Source organism: Dermochelys coriacea, chromosome 5, assembly GCF_009764565.3.
Source record: "Dermochelys coriacea isolate rDerCor1 chromosome 5, rDerCor1.pri.v4, whole genome shotgun sequence".
NCBI lineage: Eukaryota > Metazoa > Chordata > Testudines > Dermochelyidae > Dermochelys > Dermochelys coriacea.
In genome coordinates this window covers 37798741-37819144 of record NC_050072.1, presented here as the reverse complement: position 1 = coordinate 37819144, position 20404 = coordinate 37798741, and the positions used below count along the sequence as shown (strand labels likewise).

The following is a 20404-nucleotide window of genomic DNA, read 5'->3' as shown; positions in this document are numbered from 1 at the left end:
AACTTGTGATTAAAATGGTAATAAAAAATCATCACAAACTCCTGAGTACATCTGATTCCATCTGGCAGAGGGCAGTGATGTATGTGCACATGGGTATATTGCATATAGTTTTATACACAAGCATTGAGAGTCCTTCCTCTCCAGGCATCTTAGACCTCGTTGGCCCAAAGACAAATAGACTGTGTTTGGGATTTAAACAAGGATCTTGTGCATGCAAAAAAGATCAGTACCACTGAGATGGCCCATTATCTCATCTTTTATTATATTTTCAGATTATGTTTAATTATTAGTTGATTTGTAAAGGAAAAACTAGTTATGCTGCCTGGTGACTTGGTTTTCTTCTTGATCAATAGACACAATTCATCTTTCTTCCTGTTTGTTTGCAACTGAGAGATTTTAGCAATAGAGAATTACATTTACTCTATAACAGACTGTTTTATAAAGCTGTGGAGCTTAAAGAAAGAGATGTTTCATGTGTTTAAGACAGGAAACCTGGTAACTAAGTCTTCCTTTACAGATAAAATAAGTAAAGCGGGCAATTAGTTCAGTCAATCCAAAATCTCATTTGGACAAGGACTGTGAACTGTACTAAATTAGAGTTAGGAAAAAAAAATGTCTCTTTAGAAGAAGATCCCACAGCAGAATTTTATTTTGCTTGAAGGTTTAATAAAAATGGTTTTTAGACATGTTGGGGGTCATGGAAGGAAGCATTTGAATTGAAGCCTCTAAATGGAAATGAAAACTAATCTTAATTAATCTGCCTGATTGCATTTTCATATCTTGGAGAAACCCAGATGCTGTGCAATTATAGTTTTGGATAAGACATGCTGAAATATACATTTGTCCTTTCACCAACCTTTAAGAAAAAAAATTACCCTTGTTTATAGCTCCTTTTTGTCATTTTTATACTAAGGCACTGTTTTCCACTCTTTTTGACAACAATGGACAATTATATTTGCAGTAACAATCTCATATTTGCCTGCTCATAAAAAATCAAGATGTGATTTTAACATAATGACAAATATATGTTTACAGATCCTGGATTTTTATTTCTTTATAATTGTCTTTAGTTTTGTACAATCATTTTGTTTCTATATTTTTAACAAGCTTTTGCCCAATAAATCCAACATCTGTGATACATAACTAATCCAATAGGAACCTAACATTCACTTTCTTCCACTGACTAGCAAAATCTTCTATTTTCATTGTAATATATAAACCTATTTTTCTGCAAAAGGATCTCCAAAATCATTTAATTCAAAATATTATTTTAATATGTAAATATACTTAAGAGTAAAGAACACAGTGAAAATACTCATGTACTAACCAAATAGAACTCTGTATTTTAAACAGCATCGTAACTAACTCTGCTCTCTACCCAGAAAACTGATAGAAATGCTTACGGTAGATTGGTTTATTTCTAATGTACCTCTTTGGCTGAAAGATTTCAGCATGTGACATATAAACAAATTGATCTAACAAGGATTTATAGGTTTATTATTCACTTTTCAAAGTCAAATAAATACAGCTTCAATTGTGGGATTCAGAGCAGTGTTACCCAATATTTTAGCTGTCTTTTTGTCCATTTATATTAAAAGGATTCATATTTCACCCCTTTCATGTTGAAGTTCTACTACTGTTACAGTAGCTACACAAGATAATAGCAACAATACCATAAATACTGAAAGAGACCATATACTGCCATGGCTGCACTTCAAAACGTAACTTACAGCACAACTGTAAACAGGTTAGTTAAATTATATATCAATATGATTAATTGCTACTAATGTAAACATGATTGATTTTCCATTAAAAATCCTATGTTCAGATGTACATCATGGAGTTCTGGTTCATGACTTGAGATCTTACGTGCTATGGCAATATAAATAAATAATACAAATAATACAAAATAAATTAAGTAATTTAATGTAAATGGATTTGAAACAACAACTACCCTGAGGCTATCAAAACAACAGTGCATGACAATGTCAATTAATAATATCTGAATATCCATCTCTTCTCCTCTGCAAATAGTTAGATTTTTCCCTACACAAAACAATTACGAAAGGGGTATCCTATTCTTATCTCAAATTCTGTCAACAAGACATCATCCTTTGGTGCAGATGGATAACTGCCTATTTAATAAACAGATAGCCATTTCCAGTTAACTTGCTTTGCCTGCAGCGAAGAACTCATTGCATATTTCTCCCTCCCACACACACACACACCCCACCAACCCCCCCCCCCCCCCACTTATAATTAATTCACTTGCAGGGGAGTTTAGATTCAGTCACAAAGGAGCTTAATAACGGAAGAGATTGATGCGCTTCCTAATGCAGCACACATATCTGATCAGAAATCTTTAAAAGTAACACAAGCACAGAGGCTGGCTAGAAAACGAAGCACTGGGGGGGGGGGGCTGAATATCGAGGGCTTTCCCTGGCCCTATCCCCGCGTGCGAGTGGCACAAAAGGACATCAGCGCCTGCCAGGGTGCTAGGAGGCGTACAGCTGCCCCCCGCCTCTCCAGCAGCGAGCGCCGCCTGGGTGGGGAAACGGCACCGGCAGCGAGCGGGCAGACACGTCTGTTTGAGTTGAGTGCCTCTAGGCACGGGAATTATTTGCAGTCAGTGCCCCCCCCCCAAGCTGTGCAAAGCCTCGCTGGGCGCGGATTGCCCTGAGGCGAGCGGGCCACTGAGCCAGGCAAGTGCCAAGCCCAGGGCAGGCAGGGAGAGCCGTCCGAAGGGGCGATGTGGGGCGTGCGGCGCCTTCCACCGCAGAGGAACTCGGAAGCGACACTCGCTCGCCCCCAGCCGCGGAGCCCAAAGCCCCCAGCGGCGTTCACAAGACCAGGGCTCGGTCCCCGCTCGGCGCAGCAGCGCAAGGTGAGCGAACGCTAACGCCATCGCTCGGCGGCGGCTGGCCCAAGCGGTCCCGCCCGCCCGCTGGCCGCCCCGTGTGTGTCCTTAGCGCCGGCGGCTCGCTCCCCACTCGCTCCCCTTCGGCGAGGTACCTGCATGGGAGCTTCGTGCCTCATCCTCGGCCCGCGCCCTTCAGCTGCCTCCCCGTGCCGGGTGGGTCCCGCCGAGCAGCGAGCGCGGCCACAGCACGCCCCGCGCGCTCCCCTGGCGTTTGCTCACAAACCGGCGGCGGGATCAGCACCGGCGCTGTCCCTCCGGCCGCTCCCACGGCTGACCCGGCGCCCCCTGCCCGCCCATGGGAGCTGTAGTCCGCGCTGCTCCCTTCAGCGGCAGGGAGCAAAGGCAACCCGGGAAGGGCAAGAACTACAACTCCCAGAAAGCTCCGCGCGGGCCCCGCCTACCTCCTCCTCCTCCAGCCCCGCGTGCTGAGGCGCTGGGGAGGCTAGAGCGGGTGTCGCCCAGTCCAGCGGCTGGGCAGAGAGGTGCCGGGGCTGCGCAGCCAGCCGAGCGGAGCGCTGCAAACTCCGCTCCCAGCTGGCGCGCTGGAAGTGGCCGAGTAGCCCCGCTGCAGCAGCCCCACAGAGCAGCCGGGGGGTGTCCAGCAGTGCCGGGGACCTAGCGCTCCACGTGACACCTTGGTTTTACACCCCTCCCTCCGCCCAAACCAACCCGAACCCCTCATCCCCTGCAAGCCAGCCTGTTACCGGTTCAGCCCGGAGTGTTTATACATTGTTTCTCATTCTCATCGCATTTCCGCCGGCTGAGGGGATTGGGGTCTAACCGCCCCTCGCCCCCGCTTCTAGCTTTGCGAACAAAGCTCCGTGATTTGGGTGGATACTTTGTTTGGCAAGACAACAGAGGGCCAGATGGGCTAAGGAGAGAGACGCTGGATCGGTTGGGAGGGGCTGCCCCTCTGTCTTACCTTTCCGTACAGTTCCATTGGCAACGCCAGAGAAGGTGGTTCCCAAGTATAGCCCGCAAGGGGTGCAGGGCAGAACGGGCAGAGGGAGCGGGCCAGACGTGACTCGGTGGAGCAAGTGCTGGCTGGGGCTTAGGGGCTGAGGTCAGGGTGTAGATGGAGGACTTTTCACTCAGGCAGGCAGCAGCGATGGAAGGAAGTGGCAGCAGCAGCAAGCGTCTCCTAGGAAGCTTAGCAGCAAAATTCGCATTAGCCCAACCCCCCAGGTCCAACCTCCAGGCACCTCTTCCATTCATTAACTCAGAGCCACCAACCAGCACGGGAAGGGAAAGGCCACAGGGTTAGTTACACAACGCAAGTTACATAAAATGCAGGCATTAATCACCATAACAAAATACAGCCATAGGATCAGGGAAATAATTACATCCTATTCTCACTCTCTGCCTCTGCAATATGGGTCCCTACAGTATTCTCCAGTGCTTCTACCAACCCTAGTATCAATGCTTCAAGTGTTGGGGTTGGTGGGCTGAATTTGAAAAAGGAGAACACTATTTCCTTGTTGCATCCGATGAAGTGAGCTGTAGCTCACGAAAGCTTATGCTCTAATAAATTTGTTACTCTCTAAGGTGCCACAAGTACTCCTTTTCTTTTTGCGAATACAGACTAACACGGCTGCTACTCTGAAACCTGAAATATTTCCTTGTTGTTCTTCCTAGTTGCTTGATACTAAATGTAACCAATTTCTTTAATTAATAAGGTACTGATTTTATATATAAAGTTCAGAATACCAAGGCCCTGGATTGGCAATTATTGTTGCACTTAAAACTCCACTACTTTTTGTAATTTCTTACTTTTGGGTTCATGCCTTCTCAGTTTTACCACTGCACTTGCACTAGCATTAGTTTTTGCATTTGATGTGTTTTTCTATATGCAAGTGCATTTATATTTTGTAAGTCAGCAGAGAAATAGCCGAACAACAATTCAATACAGATTTTCTTCCCTGTTCCACTTTTTTTTTTCCAAGTGCTTTATATATTGAGCTCTGCAGTACTTCTCTACTGTTATTCCCGTGTGGAAGGTAAGTGGTTGTTCTCAACCAACTCTTGAACAATGAGATGACTCTTGGGGCTTCTGAGAAGCATTTTTCTGTTTGTAAATACTAGTCTCACAGTCCTGGGAAGCTGTGTGTGCACATGATCTCAGGCCCTAAGTTAGTAAGGTACGTAAGCACACAACTTCAAGCATGCACAAAAAAGCAATGACTTCAGAAGGACTACTCCCTTTGTGAACCATGGCCTTAATCTGGGAGATTGATAGAAATACTTTAAATGTCCTGGAATCACTGTCTGAATACTCTAACCTAGTGCAAGAAAATTTCTAGAATCCTGTAGGACCTTGAGTGGAATTTAACATTAAAAGTCTGATATACATCTCAAGAGACAGCATGTCCAGTGAATAAGGTTCTATTCCTGCCTCTGACATTGACCTGCTGGGGCAACTCCTTTCGCCTCAGTCCCCCAATCCTCCTTTTTTCTCTTTTCTGTTTTAAGCTATTTGGGATAGGGCCTGTCTCTTACCATGTGTTTGTACAATGGACCTGACCCCAGATGAGGGTCTTATGGCACTACTGTAGACAAATAATAAAATTACAATCTTCCCCAGATTTTCCACCATTTGTTTTTCTTTGATCTTCTCCTTTTACTGAGAGTCCATTTCTTTAACCTTTTTACCCACTTTCCTTTCCCCATGTAATATTGGCATGCACATGCATACACACACACAGAGTGAATGAGAGAGACTATGACAGTGGGTTATAAAGGTCTTTACAGCATGTGTTTGGAATTACTCATGAGTGGTGAAACTCAGTCACAAATGATTTACGTAGGTTATACCACATGAAGGCTAATAAAACCTGTATGTTATGCAAACCATCATGTATTTTGCATATGCCACATATGTTACAGAAAAATTATTTTTCTTATTTTAAGAGATCATTTAAAACATTGTTATGGGCATTGTTTTTCAGAACCCGGAGCCTCTAAAGCCTGTAACCCTCAATTATATTGGGTCTAAATGATCAGTTCTCTGCTGGAGAGGAAAATATACTTAATTTTAGAAACTTTTAAAAGTCATCTAATCAGCTTCGCTATACATATGAATGTCACAATTTTAAGAATTGGTATATATTGAAGGTGAGAAATAAAACAGATACACCATTGGAAAGGCAACAGTGTGAAGGTGCTAAAAAGTTTGGAAAGCTAGAAGTTGTCGCATAGAGATGGAGAATGTGTCTGAATACAGCAATTTATCATAAAGATCTCACTATCTACAAATATGGTATATATACTACAGATTTGGTAAATACCTATAGACAAAGGTTTAAATACAGAACATAGTGACAAAAATATCTGAGCCTGCGAGATTTCATTTCAACCATGTGCAGCTCCTTCAAAATTCTTCCCTGACTGACCAAAGCAGCTTCCCTATGTTTGGATGTAAATAGGAGTGAAGTGTTTTTATCAAGGGCATGAAAGAGCAGTGTATTTATGTATTTGATTATTTCTTTCTGCATGAACCACTTCACATTTGTCTTTCAGTCACTTGAAGCATGAGGAGAATAAATGCAATCTGTAATATGTGCAATATTGGCCCCATTCAATACTTAAATTTGAAAGTGGAGGGGGGGATCCAAGTCTGTAATGTTTGTGATTTAAATTTTGTATTGATTCAACGTAAATGTCTTACAAGAAAGAAGATAGAGCAAGCCAGTTCTCTGTCAAAACAAGGTATATTATATTTGTGCTCAACTACAACGGGAGAAAACAGAGATTTTAACACTGTTGGCTCCTTTAAGATTCTTTTACAGGTTTGTTTGGGAAAGACCAAAAAAGCGGCCATACTGAGTCAGACCAAAGGTCCATCTAGCCCAGTATCCTATCTACCAACAGTGGCCAATGCCAGGTGCCCCAGAGGGAATGAAGAGAACAGGTAATCATCAAGTGATCCTTTCCCTGTTGCTCATTCCCAGCTTCTGACAAACAGGCAAGGGACACCATCGTTGCCCATCCTGGCTAATAGCCATTGATGGACTTATCCTCCATGAACTTATCTAGTTCTGTTTTGAACTCTTTTATAGTCTTGGCCTTCACAACATTCTCTGGCAAAGAGTTCCACCGGTTGACTGTGTGTTGTGTGAAGATGATGTCACAAGATTTTTTTTTTTTTTGTAAAACGCTGCTCATTTGGGCATGGTTATACTTTTAAGTCTTAAATGTATTTGAAACAGACTGCATGCTCAGAGATTTGACTCTAGAATTTCTTATGAAATAGGTACTCTGAATTCACCATATAGACACTATGCTGGAGAATTAAAGGGTTAAAGTTTTGATAGATTCCTGAATTTAGCCTAATACTTACTTCAAAGTTTACAGACTCACAACAATCTGTTAGCTGAGAGTTTTCTCTAAAGGGGTTATATCAATAGAATATGAAGTGGGATGTTTTGGTCTTTATATTTTGTGTGTGTGATTTTCTTTCATTAAAATTTTATGTTTTCCAATAATCAGTGACATATGGACCCTCACTGCATCCTGAGCAACAAAAATGGTATGTCAGCATACACAACTTTTTTCATGTATTTGTTCTGCTTCCTTCCTTCCTTCCTTCCTTTAAGAGGCATAGAAATTTTTAGGAACAATAATGAGGTATTATCCTTTGTACTACTGGGACAAAGAAATTTGCGTAGGGCAAATTGGTGGGATTTGCCACTTAGTGTTGTTTATTATATGTCTTCCAACAGGCACCTTCATGTTCTGCTTTATGTTGCTCACTTTTTGTTCATGAACTTGTGTGGATGGAATGAGAGAGTCTGCAGGCATGGGATGACTTAAATAACCCAATGATAGTCATAACCAACAGCTAAACACTTGAACTGTAGGCCAGCCAGCTGTACTGGTGGTAAACTATTGACAGCACTCCAGTCTCGAAAACAAAGCATTGCCCCAGAAGGTGATCTGACACTACAACATTTAACCAATCACTGGTTAACAATGCTGTAATGTTTCTGGAACATACTATCTCTGAAACTCCCTTTAGCATAGAAGGTTGTTATGAATTGGCTGGCTTCATACTGTGTGCCATCATCTGAGGGAATCAGGTTGCAGTATATAAGCCCTTTAAGCAGGTGCTACAGCTGGGCAAATGCTACAAAACTGTCATGAATATGCACTCACATTCTGAGTGACTGGTTGCTTTATGACCACACCCCTCTTGATTTGCTATTTGCAAGCATTCATATGAATGACTTATTTGTTCATACCAATGTTTGGGAAATGGCTGTTCTCTGTGCAAATAGGAACATTCACATTCAAGCAAGGGTCTCTGCTATGTATTATTTACTATTCATTATTCTCCTGTTTTAAAAGTTCCAGTCATGCAATTAGGGAGCAGAAGCAATACCACATGATTTAGGTAAGGGTCAGCAATGGCACACCACCCATAATGAATAGCAAATAGTCAAAGGAATCCGTTAATAGATTTCCCAAAGCCTGAAGTTTGTTTATAAATTTGATCCACATGTTTACAGAAAGTGAGCAAGTTCTTAGAAATTCAAACATGTTTGTGAACAGATGAAAATAGACTAAATTTGGCAAATAAAATATTAATGACAAATAGCACAAGTCTTTTCATCTGGAAATGTGTATCTAATTTCAATGATGAAGGCTGCAGCCTGCATTGCTGCGGAACAACTGTTTGAAGGAAGTCAGGCAGCAGAAACTGTCAGCCACAGGATTAGTGACTGATCTCCCTGATAGCTGCCGTTATACAGGAAGCAGTAAGAAGAGCTCAGCTTCCAGAGTCTCCGAAAATGCAGAGAAGGAAGTTATCTGTGGGTCGGGGAGAAAGGCGGAGACATTTATAACAATTGCAAGGATAGCTATGTCAGCTAAAGGGGGGCTGGAAGCAGAGAGCATATTGCAAATATATTTGGGGCTAGACTGTACAACCCTTGCTCGCCTGGTTAAGCACTTTCTTACACAAAGAAACACACTATTGGCTGTGTGACTACTCCTGTGTGCAACCATTATTCAGTCAAGCCCTTGATGAATATATCACCAGAAAAGCTAATCTAATATATGCACTTTATCCTTCAGATAGCATTGTAAGTTCTGATTATCTGAATGTATAGCAGTTAGATCTTAGGAAAACAGATTTTCACCCTCTCTAATGCAGTTTATTTGCCTACATGAATTCTCCAAGGGGACACTACACAGGAAATCTGCAGCAAAGCTGGGAATAGAACCCCAGCTTCTTGACTGTTCCCTGATTTATCTATTGGACATGCCACCATGCTGCTGGTGATCATAATAAATACTAAAGAGATACAAATCTGATGTGCTTTTACTCCATAGGCTAAATAGAAGCACTCAGGACACAATAAGATCAGTTTCAAATGTATTTTAAAACATTAAAATTAAAGATTACCCTCTAAAAGCAACAAATAAGGGAAAACCACAGAAAGGAGAAAAGCAAAAGTAAAAGGCAGAGGGAAGACAAATACATTTAAATAAAGATCACTATTCCCCTCTCTCTCTCAGAATATAGTTTGATCAACATATGCATCCTTTCAAGTTTGCTGTTTCAGGGAAAAGTAAATTAACTCTCCTTTTGTGTATATAACAACAGTTATTTTGAACCACCCATGTATTCTGATGATGTTTTCTCCAGTGCAATCTTCCTTAATGTTATTTTTTCTGTGACCTTTTAGAATACAGTATTCTCTCTTATCTCTCACTTTTGTTTGCCATTTGACTCATTCTGGAATTGGGCTTTGGAGAGAAAATAATCATAAGAGATAAAAGGTCTTTCACCTAAGTACAGTCTTTATCTTTCTAACCGTCTTTTACCCGCATAGCTCTATTTATTTAAATATATTTGTTTATTAGGGACTGCTTTATTTTTAAAGTTATTTTTGTTTAATTATAGTAGGTAACAAAAACACTTAGGATGCAGAGTTCCCAACAAGTTGTGGTGTTATTGCTGGCCTAACAAAATAGCAGACAAAGATATCAAGGATGGTTTCTTTTTAGTGGTCAGTCTCTTGTCATATAATCACTAGACCCATCGAGAACAATCTCAAATTGCCAGATACAGCTCTGAAATACAGTCACTGCCTCTTCTGACAGCGGATCTGGAATTGAAACTTGACAAAGCTTAGGTTTTGTCAAGCATGAATCCCAGCAAGCCAGACACACATCCACTGAGGAGGACCCTGAGACTATACCCAGAACTACCCAAACTAGAACCCAGACACCAACAGAGGCAAGCTGAACAAAAAATTCTGGCACTGATATTAGACCATTGACAAAAATGCATCAATTGGCTATCTATGCAGCATTTTAGGTCGTCTTGTGGGAGTTGCAAAGAAACTTGACCACATTCAGGGCCCATTGAGCTCAATGATTAGCCAACCAGCATCTGATTTCTCTGAGAGGAATGCTATTCTCACGCAAGAGGTGGAAATCTTCCAGCAAAATTTGGGAAAGCCAGTGAACCTGTGGAGCATGTTAAAGAACAGGCTTCGGCCTGCTGTTTTATAACAACAAGGTGGGAGAGATAGTACTGACAGGTAGAAGATGGAAGTCTGCTTTGTTATGTATACCATATTAAAATGCTTCACAAACTGCCTGGAGAATGGATTCAGTGACATTACAATGGAGGACACCTGAAGGATCCATGCCAATGTAAACATCTTTCTTGAATAAAAGATATACTGGGCCTTATTTTTTGTGCCTGTTTAGCTATGGAGCCAATAAAGCAGTAATGTAGCACAATGCTCTGGATTCCATGGGCAGGAAGGGACAGTGTAAATTATTGGAGTCCTGCTTCTGACTGAAACAAGCATTGGAGTAATTTATCATAACACTGTCGTTGCCATGGCTACTGGGTCACAGCACTTAGAGATGCAGCTACATTTCCTGGCTGCTCCCATAGCACATGTGATGGTTTACCCAGTGTGTAAGGAAAAAAGAACACCTGGACATTGGTTTTTCACTCTCTGGATATCTGCACCTGAGCCCAGGAGTGCTAGAATAATTTGTATAGTAGGGGTGCTGAGAGCCATTAAACCAAACTGTAAACCCTGTATATGATGTAAACCACTTCAAGCCAGGGGATACGGCAGCACACTTAGTTCCAGCACCTATGTCTGAGCCGTGCAGCACTGGCTGCACCTTGTGTATTGGAGCTTGATGGAGTAGTTCACAGGTGCATAGGTGTATTCACCATCATGCATTGGAATTGTTGAGGCCTTTAACTAGTGAGTCCCACCCACAGCAATGCTTGAATACTCCCACCCGTATGAATCTCTGTGTCCTGGTATATATCTGAAAGAGGATATGGAGAATGGAGTGCACTTTGGCTCCTGCTTAGCGGCAAGGGTCTTTCGCCTTCCTCTGCAGCATGTGGCACAGGTTACTTGGAGGTTTAAACTAGTGTAAATGGTAGATTCTCTGTAACTTCAAGTCTTTAAACCATGATTTGAGGACTTCAGTAACTCAGCCAGAGGTTAGGGGTCTATTACACTTGTGGGTGGGTGAGGTTCTGTGGCCTGCAATGTGCAAGAGGTCAGACTAGGTGATCATGATGGTCAATTCAACAAAGTACTTACATTCAGAACCAATAGGACTGCTCCCGTGTTTAATGTTAGACTAGTACTTAATCATGCAAGTAGCTTAAATAGGACTAGTGACGTTGTTAGAGTTACATCAAGTACGTTAGTGAACGGGCAGCTTGGTGATTAAATTTGCATACAGTTTGGGAGTAGGGCCTAAGCAGTGTATCCTCCCTATGAAGTATAGGCCATTAGCATTATGGGAGTTATGCAACAAAAATCCCACATTTTGAATTGGGCATGTAGCTTTAAGGATATATGGCAGGAGTAAGGACATCCACAAATTAAAAAAAAAAGAGTACTTAAAATAAAGCTTACATTTATTGCTTATGGAAGTCTCGTAACAAGCCCTCTGCTTATGCCAGACTGTTTCAGAGGGGGCAATCTCACAATACTTTCTGCTGGCCAACTGTAGCCCACTAGGCCAGAGCCATGACGAGACAACCTCTTCCCAGAAGTTACTCAGCAATTACTCCACTAACACCTTTTTCCACATTAGGAAGCAACCCTGTGGCAGATTCATTAATATTCCAGATAACACTGCCCACAGTCCTAAAGCAAGCCTTAATGCCCCAACTTAAAATTCACAGACAAGCCCTTCTCCACCCCAGGTTCTTCAGATACTCCACCGCCATTGCCTCAGGCCCTCAGTGTTCCTTCAGAAATGAAATAGTTGGCCAGAATGATAGCCTGGGATAGGAGGCTATCACAGTCTTTTTATATTCCTCAGCTGTCCACCCTGGGCCTACCTTCTTCCTCAATGTTCCAAGCAACTTTCCAGTTACTCTTTTTGGCAACCATCCCAGGGTACGCTCTACAGGAGCGAGCGAGCGAGCGAGCGAGCGAGCGAGCGAGCTCGGGACCTTTCCTGCCCTGTCTGGGGCTATACTTCTACAACTTCCTCCATCCCATCTGGCACTGTGCAGCTCTCTTCTTATCCTCTAACTCAGGTGTCACCCAGCCTCTCATTAGGCCAAACCTGGATGCACCTGCTTAGTCATCAGCCGAGCTGGACCTGCTTGACTTAAAGGGGCCAGCCACTCTGTAATACAGAGTGCTAGTCCTCTAAACCTAAACCATCTGTTTAAAAAAGGAATGGGTACTTCTGCTGTCCATGCTTTCCCACACCACTCAGCCTAAAATCAGTCCTAATCTAGAGAGACTAATTCTAAGTATGAAAAAGTAGATTGTTTTTCATGTTCACTCATACCTTTCTCAGCCAAGTGTGATGGTTTTTGTGATGTGGGTTGGTATGACGTGCAGGACAATGAGCCTTTACCAAATCATTTGACATGGTCTTGGACAGCCATCATATGACAACAGTGAGTCACTACTGATCTGAACCATATTCAGTCCCATTATCTAGAGATGGAAGGCTCCATTGCCCACCAGTCCTTACAACCACACAATTCCCCTAATCAAATCCTTTGTGCATCAACATCATTATTAGTATGGGACCACAGCAGAAATCCACTGATCTGGGCTCAGCTGTGTTAACTTCTGTAGCAGAGCCAAGAGAGGGAGAACTAAACACTGGGTTTTAGGGTCTCCTACCAATGGTGACTATTATTTACTTTTTCCTTAATGGTAGATTGGTCAGTAAAAAAAAAAAACCTAGAGAGTTTGTCAAATATCCATGCAATAAATGGGAGTTGCCTGGGTGCCTTTAAAGGCACATTTTGTCCCTCAGGGTTCTATTCTGCAGCTCCCAATAATGAATAAAAGTTACTTTGCACACAGAATAAATCCCCTTTAGATCAAATACTGCTACAGAAAGTCACTAGTTTTCCTGCTAGAGATTCAATGTTCCCCGTCCAGGAGCTACACTGAGGTAAAGAAAGAAGAAGAGTTAGAAAAATAAAATAAAATTGTGGCTTTAAACAAAAATCCATTTGACCAGACAGCAGATTTCAGTTAAAAAGTGAATGACAAGGAAAGTTATTCACATTCAAAGCTAATATAAATTGAATTCTGCTTGCTGTTTCTCATTTAATACACACTTTAAGACTGAAATACTGTTACTGCTAGTGGAGTGATTTTACCAAGCACTTCCAAATGAATGCTGTGCAGCTGTGTTAGAAGAGTCTGTTGTGGCAGGAAGTGACCTAATAGCTATTTTAGGGACCCTCAGCTATGGATTACTCAGGAAGAAAAAAAAAAAGAAAATGAAAAAAAGCATCACTACTCAGTTTTCTATTCGATCTAGATATTTACAAACAAATCACCATGGCTACTCAGATGTTAGTCCTGTTTCATTGCAGACATCAAGAGTAGGCTTTTTTGGTGCTAAATTTAAGGGTCCTATTCTGCGAGATGCTGAGCCCCCTTAAATCTTATTAATTTTCACCTGGAGTTACAGATGCTCAGAATCTTAGGCTGAAATTCAGACTCAAGCAGAAGGCCCAAACCTGGCCTTATGCACCAGGTAACACCAATGGTAATGACACGTCTTTAAAAATCTCATCATATTTTTCACAATAGTAGAGATGTTATATGTACTTTAAATGTTTACTCAAATCCCAGTTTGATTAATTATCTGTTGTCTACTTTAAGTTTGCTCCACAGTTTCAACTGGAACACACACACACGCTGTAGCGGGGAGCTGGTAGTGGCTACTATAGTTAGGTTTCAGAGTAGCAGCCGTGTTAGTCTGTATCCGCAAAAAGAACAGGAGTACTTGTGACACCTTAGAGACTAACAAATTTATTGGAGCATAATCTTTCGTGGGCTACAGCCCACTTCATCGGATGCATGCAGTGGAAAATACAGTAAGAAGATTTTATATACACAGAGAACATGAAACAATGGGTGTTACCATACACACTATAACGAGAGTGATCAGTTAAGGTGAGCTATTACCAGCAGGAGAGAAAAAAAAACAAAACAAAACTATAGTTAGGTTGTCTACATTTTTTCCATTATAAAAAGAGAGACTTGTGACCTTTTTACAGAATCTGTAACTCCTCCACTGCAACAGGCCTTTGAAATCTGGCAGGGAGAAAGCAGTGAGGACAAAAAAGTGTCTTTTTTTTCTCCTCCCAAGAAATTCCATTCAGATGTGACCAAGACAGAAATCAGAAAATCTCCTTTTCCCCCTCTGTTGCTTTTGGTCACAGCAAAATTCTTGCAAAGTGCCAAAATAACTGAACATGGACATTTTCATGTAAGGATGAGTCCACACCATTACTAAAGCAGCATTAGCAACCGCACACTTTGTACAAAGAAAAGGAGTACTTGTGGCACTTTAGAGACTAACAAATTTATTTGAGCATAAGCTTTCATGAGCTATAGCTCACTTCATTGGATACATGCAGTGTATTTGCTGTAGCTCACGAAAGCTTATGCTCAAATAAATTTGTTAGTCTCTAAGGTGCCACAAGTACTCCTGTTCTTTTTGCAGATACAGACTAACACAGCTGCTACTCTGAAACCTGGCACTTTGTACAGGAACCCTAGGAGCAGACAGCCTGCTTTAGAATACAGGATGGACAGTGCTCAGCAAATGAAACAGGGCTGTGTAGCGAATGACGCTGTTTGTAGGTGCCTGCCTTGCACTCTAAAAATTGGAAGGTGCGCAGAGATCAGGGCAAATGAAGGTAAGAAAAGATGGATAGGCTGCAGCTAAGGAATATGAATGCTATTCAGGAAACCCCAGTTCTGCCTCTGCCACAGTCGTCCGATGAGATGCTAAGCAAGTCATTTAAACCAAAAATGTGGCAGATGGCACTAGTTCTATGGTCCACATTTTCTGGGTGCCCAGCTTGAAACATCAGGGCCTGGTTTGCAGAAATGCTGAACACTCACAAGGGCAACTGAAGTGTCAGGCACTGCAGTGTGCTCTGGAAGAATGAACACAGGGTTTGGAAGTTCGGTTGACTAACTCCCTGGCTTTGCTACTAATGGCCTCCAGGAAGTCTTTGTCTCAGCTTCCCCTTTTGTAAATGAGGAATAATAATGCTCTTATCTTACAGGAGAGAACTGATGAATGTTTGTGAGGCACTCCTATCACAGTGAGGAGCTGTCTAGAAAAAGACCACGAGGAAATTAATACTTCTATGTTCATTGAAGAGGCGATGGATAGTGTGTACTAAATGAGATCGAGGGGAACTGATTAAGTAATGGGGAGAAAAATATTGAATAGTTGCCTCCTTCTCTGAGCACCATGCATCCTGTGCACTGAATGAGGCAAAAATAATGGAAAACATAGTTTGTAATCATGTAATAAAGACTCCATAATAATGCATAGGGATAAGGGGACAGACTGGATACAATTAACTTAGGCTTGAATAGAGACTGGGAATGGATGAGTCATTACACAAAGTAAAACTATTTCCCCATGGTATTTCTCCCCCCCACCCCACCCCCCACTGTTCCTCTGATATTCTTGTTAACTGCTGGAATTAGCCTACCTTGCTTGTCACCATGGAAGGTTTTCCTCCTTTCCCCCCCCTGCTGTGGGTGATGGCTTATCTTAAGTGATCACTCTCCTTACAGTGTGTATGATAAACCCATTGTTTCATGTTCTCTGCGTGTGTGTATATAAATCTCTCCTCTGTTTTTTCCACCAAATGCATCTGATGAAGTGAGCTGTAGCTCACGAAAGCTTATGCTCTAATAAATTTGTTAGTCTCTAAGGTGCCACAAGTACTCCTTTTCTTTTTGCGAATACAGACTAACACGGCTGCTACTCTGAAACCTCTCCTTTACAGTGTGTATGATAAACCCATTGTTTCATGTTCTCTGTGTGTGTGTGTATATAAATCTCTCCTCTGCTTTTTCCACCAAATGCATCCGATGAAGTGGGCTGTAGCTCACGAAAGCTTATGCTCTAATAAATTTGTTAGTCTCTAAGGTGCCACGGGTACTCCTTTTCTAAATTCTTGTGTTTCCTAGCTTTCTAGTATATGACTTTGCAAACTAATTAATATTCTTCTAACTTGTTTTTGTAGGTAACACACAAAGCATGGTGTTATTAGTTTAAATTAATTACTTCAAAGCATAATATTTGCTCATGGAAATTCAAGATGCTAGAAAACAATATTTTATGTTACATTATGTTCCTTAATACATATTAAGGCATTGCCATTAATCTTTCATAACAAAGGCAAAGCAAAGTCATCCATGACACACTCAGATATGACATTGAATAGAATATTCTGTTCTTTTACTTGAATCAGCATTGTGTTAATTTATATTAAAAACTTTTTCCAGTTTATGAATTATTCTTTGTGTATACATGAGACAGGATTTGCTTCAAGCAATATCAGTTTCCTCAGATTTTAGTATATTATTATTCATAGCAGGTTGTAAATGTAAAACAAGGTGATCTGGATCCTGTTTCAGAACTATGAAGTATAGATTTGCAGCAGTTAATCTCATTTGTCACTAAGATTTCCTTCACGATTATTCACTAGTCAGACATGAACATTTAAAACATATGTTTTGAACTGTAATTCAGTGGGTCACTCAAACTGCACCTCGCTTGGTAAGTGGGGATAGTAATGTCAACTGTATGTGCAGGACATAGTGGGTGAGAATAGATGTTCCTACCTCATGGTGTGGACTCTATTTAGAAATACTAGATTCCATTTGACCCTCATCATCTAGTGTTTAGAAACAGAGGTGATTAAGAAGAAACAAGTCTGAAGAAATTGAGTCTACTGATCACTAGAGCTGAAATCACTGATAAGTTAGTCTAAGTAAGGGGTTAAGCCCCCAAGACTTGACATGGGGACAGTGTTCTGGTGAAAGGCAATGCAGAGGCTGCAGTAGTGAGGTTCCTGGTGATCAGTGAAGTCCGTAAGAACTGGATCAAGTGGTGGAACCTCAGAACAAAGCAATGCTGCTAGAGGCAGCAGCAAGCAGAGATGGCAGTGACAATGGTGAGCAGCAGTGGAGGCATTGCTCAGCCCCCGTTCTCCAATGCATCCCTGGATTCTGGGACTTCCCTGGCCTCAAGCAACCAACAGTGAGTGGTGCTATAGAGGGGTGCAGCAGAGGGAAAAGGTTAGTTGTTGGTTAAAGAGACACTCATCCATCAGACTTTCACACAGCAAGGGGGGAAACTGAGGCAAAGGACTGCTGCCCAATATAGGGTGGGGTGGGTGTTTACTTTTGAATCATTGTTGCAGTGTTTTCCCCCACTTAATGCTGTGTTCCCTGCTCTTTTAATCAGTATATCCTGTTATGGGTCTATTACAGGAGTGGGTGGGCGAGGTTCTGTGGCCTGCAATGTGCAGGAGGTCAGACTAGATGATCATGATGGTCCCTTCTTGCCTAAAAGTCTATGGGTCTAGGGGGATGTCTTCACAGGAAAGAAAAGCCCATGACTGGCCTGTGCCAGCAGACAGGAACTCAGGCTGCAGGGCTGTTTCATTGCTATGCAGATTTCCAGACTTGGGCTGGAGCCCAAAATGTGGGACCCTCCCACCTTGCAGGATCCTAGACCACCCTCTCCAACCCAAGCCTGGAAGTCTACACAGCAATGAAACAGCCCTGCAGCCCAAGCCACGTGAGCATGAGTTGGCTAGCATGGGCCAGCTGTGGCTTTTTCTTTGCTGTTTAGACATAGCCTAGGGGACTCTGTGCTTTTGAATGAGGAAGTATTGCTTCTCAGAGGCACCCAGATGTGGTGAGCAGTTTTCCAAGGTTTCCGTTTGGGGACTTGAACCAATTCTAGTCTGTATATTAAGAGGAAATTGTAGGTATTGAACCCAGCCCTTGGTGCTACCAATACCACCTGGCAGAAGGGTTGCATTTTGGATACTGTGGAATGTAGGCCTTACTCTCATTATTCCCTCCCAATCAGCCCTTTCCTGGAATCCTAGTAAGGGCTGATGTCACATTGGGGCTGACTAATATAGTGATGCATCTCTTTAATGTCACCATAACGTAATTTGAGAAACTCCCCCAGCATTGCTTTCAGAAAACACTGCAAACAGATGAGTTAAAGTTGAGTTCACTTACTTTACTGTGGGTGCTCGAAAAAACAGAAAGCATTATCTTCAGTGCTTTTCCTGGAAAAAAGGTGAAGCAGCAGCAGTGCAGAACTAGGAAAGGTGTATCAGCTGTAAGGCCTCTTCCTACAAGGTTTTCTGTCAGCAGGAAATGAGAAGCAACAGTTTATTATTGTGACTCATGAGCACGGTGAGATTTGTATGAATTTGCATTGCACTAAACTTCACCAAGCTAAAGAGCGAGGACATTATTATTTCTCTGCCAACAACTCAGTATTTTGTATTCCAGATAGACTTTTCATGGGTAACTTTTCCCAGGATATGTTTCGAAATAGAGCACTTTCTATGGACCATGTCCTCAGTTCAGCCTCATGATCTGAACCTCTTTTAGGTGACCCTGAGGTGGTAGTTTGAGGATAATTAATTGGATCATGCAACAGGAAAATAAGAGAAACTGGGGGCGGATGCAAATTGAATCAGCTCCACTGAAGTCAGCAGAGAATTTAGCCTGCTATATATTCCTTCTAGAATTTGCTCTTATAAATGTAAGAAAGTTTAATCTTATCTCTCTAGTCAATGGTGATCCTCTTCTGTCTCTTCTTTTGCTAAAATGTTGAGTTTCCTCTTGGGCTGCTGTACAGTGCTTACTTCCAGTGCAGACTTTAGCACTTTATTCCAGATATCCCCTGAGTAAAGGAAATCTGTCTGGACTGCTTTAAAACTAACCTGTTCTTCATTTTCAGCCTATCTTCTTTTTTTAAGTTAGTATGTTGCACCAGTTGTGGTCAGCAATCTGTATCTTTTTCTTTTAAGACCTTGTATCCTATCCTGTACTTTCAGGAGATCAATATCTTTGCCTCCTATGGCATAAGCTAAATGGACTCTTCCTTTCTTTCTTTCTTGCTTTCTTTTTTTCTTAATTTTAAAGAAAAGAAATTGCACTTCCCAAACTCACACTAAGCTGGTTGCCCTTTGACCAGTGATGGCTTCTCTGGGCAGGCAGGGTAGAAATTGTTTTGAATCAGATATGGTATGATCTTTAACTTAGCTGAAAATTGGTTCTGAGGATGTCTGTCCTTTTTTGCCTTCATAAAGCGCTTTCAGATATTATGAGCTTCAACTGCCTTTGACATACTTTTTCTAGTGCATCAAGATCATTCCCATAATATGGGAAATTCAACTGTACATGAAATTCTGAAAATGCTTTTACTAATGCTTGAAACGGTGAGAAAGCTACCTCTATCACTTAATATGCAATGAAAACTCTATAGCAGCGGTTCTCAAACTGTGGGTCGGGACCCCAAAATAGATCACAACCCCATTTTAATGGGGTCGCCAGGCTGGCATTAGGCTTGCTGGGGACTGGGCCTGAAGCTGAAGGTTACAGGCCCTCCACCTGGGGCTGAAGCTCTCGAGCTTCAGCTTTGCCTCCATCCCCACCTGGGGTAGTGGGGCTAAGGCTTTGACTTTGGTTCCCCTGCCCAGGGTGGTGGGGCTCAGGCAGGCTCAGCCATCGGTCCCCGCTCCTAGGGTCTGGAGTAATTTTTGTTGTCAGAAGGGGGCTGCGGTGCAATGAAGTTTGAGAACTACTGCTCTATAGTCTTAGGGTGAAATCCTGGCTCCACTGAGGTCAATAGGAGCTTTAGCACTGACTTCAGCTGAGCCAGGATTTCACCCCTACTTAGGGTTGCCAATTTTCTGATTGCAGAAAACCTAAGACCCTTGCCCCACCCCTTCCCTGAGGCCCGGCCACACCCCACCATACCCCTTCTCCAAGGCCCCCCACATGCCATCCACCCTCCCTCTGTCACTAGTTCTCCCTCACCCTCATTCACTTGCTCATTTTCACTGGGCTGGGGCAGGGGGTTGGGGGTACAGGAGTGGGGTGAGGGCTCCAGCTGGGGGTGTGGGGTTTGAAGTGGGGCTGGGATGACAGA

At 42.3% G+C, this 20404-nt stretch overlaps 1 protein-coding gene across 3 annotated transcripts in view; it reads right to left on the bottom strand.

Annotated features, from left to right (window-relative positions):
* The window catches only part of RAB3C (RAB3C, member RAS oncogene family), a 218572-nt gene extending 200047 nt beyond the window's left edge, over positions 1-18525 (bottom strand). The window contains exon 1 of one of the 3 annotated variants that reach the window (XM_043514715.1): positions 18478-18525. In XM_043514715.1, the coding sequence (XP_043370650.1) occupies positions 18478-18510 (33 nt within the window). In that variant the 5' untranslated portion in view covers positions 18511-18525. Of the gene's footprint in view, positions 1-3012; positions 3240-3842; positions 4005-18477 lie in introns of those variants that run through there. The other 2 variants (XM_038402675.2, XM_038402674.2) reach the window with 2 other exon arrangements.
* Positions 18526-20404: the final 1879 nt, after the last annotated feature.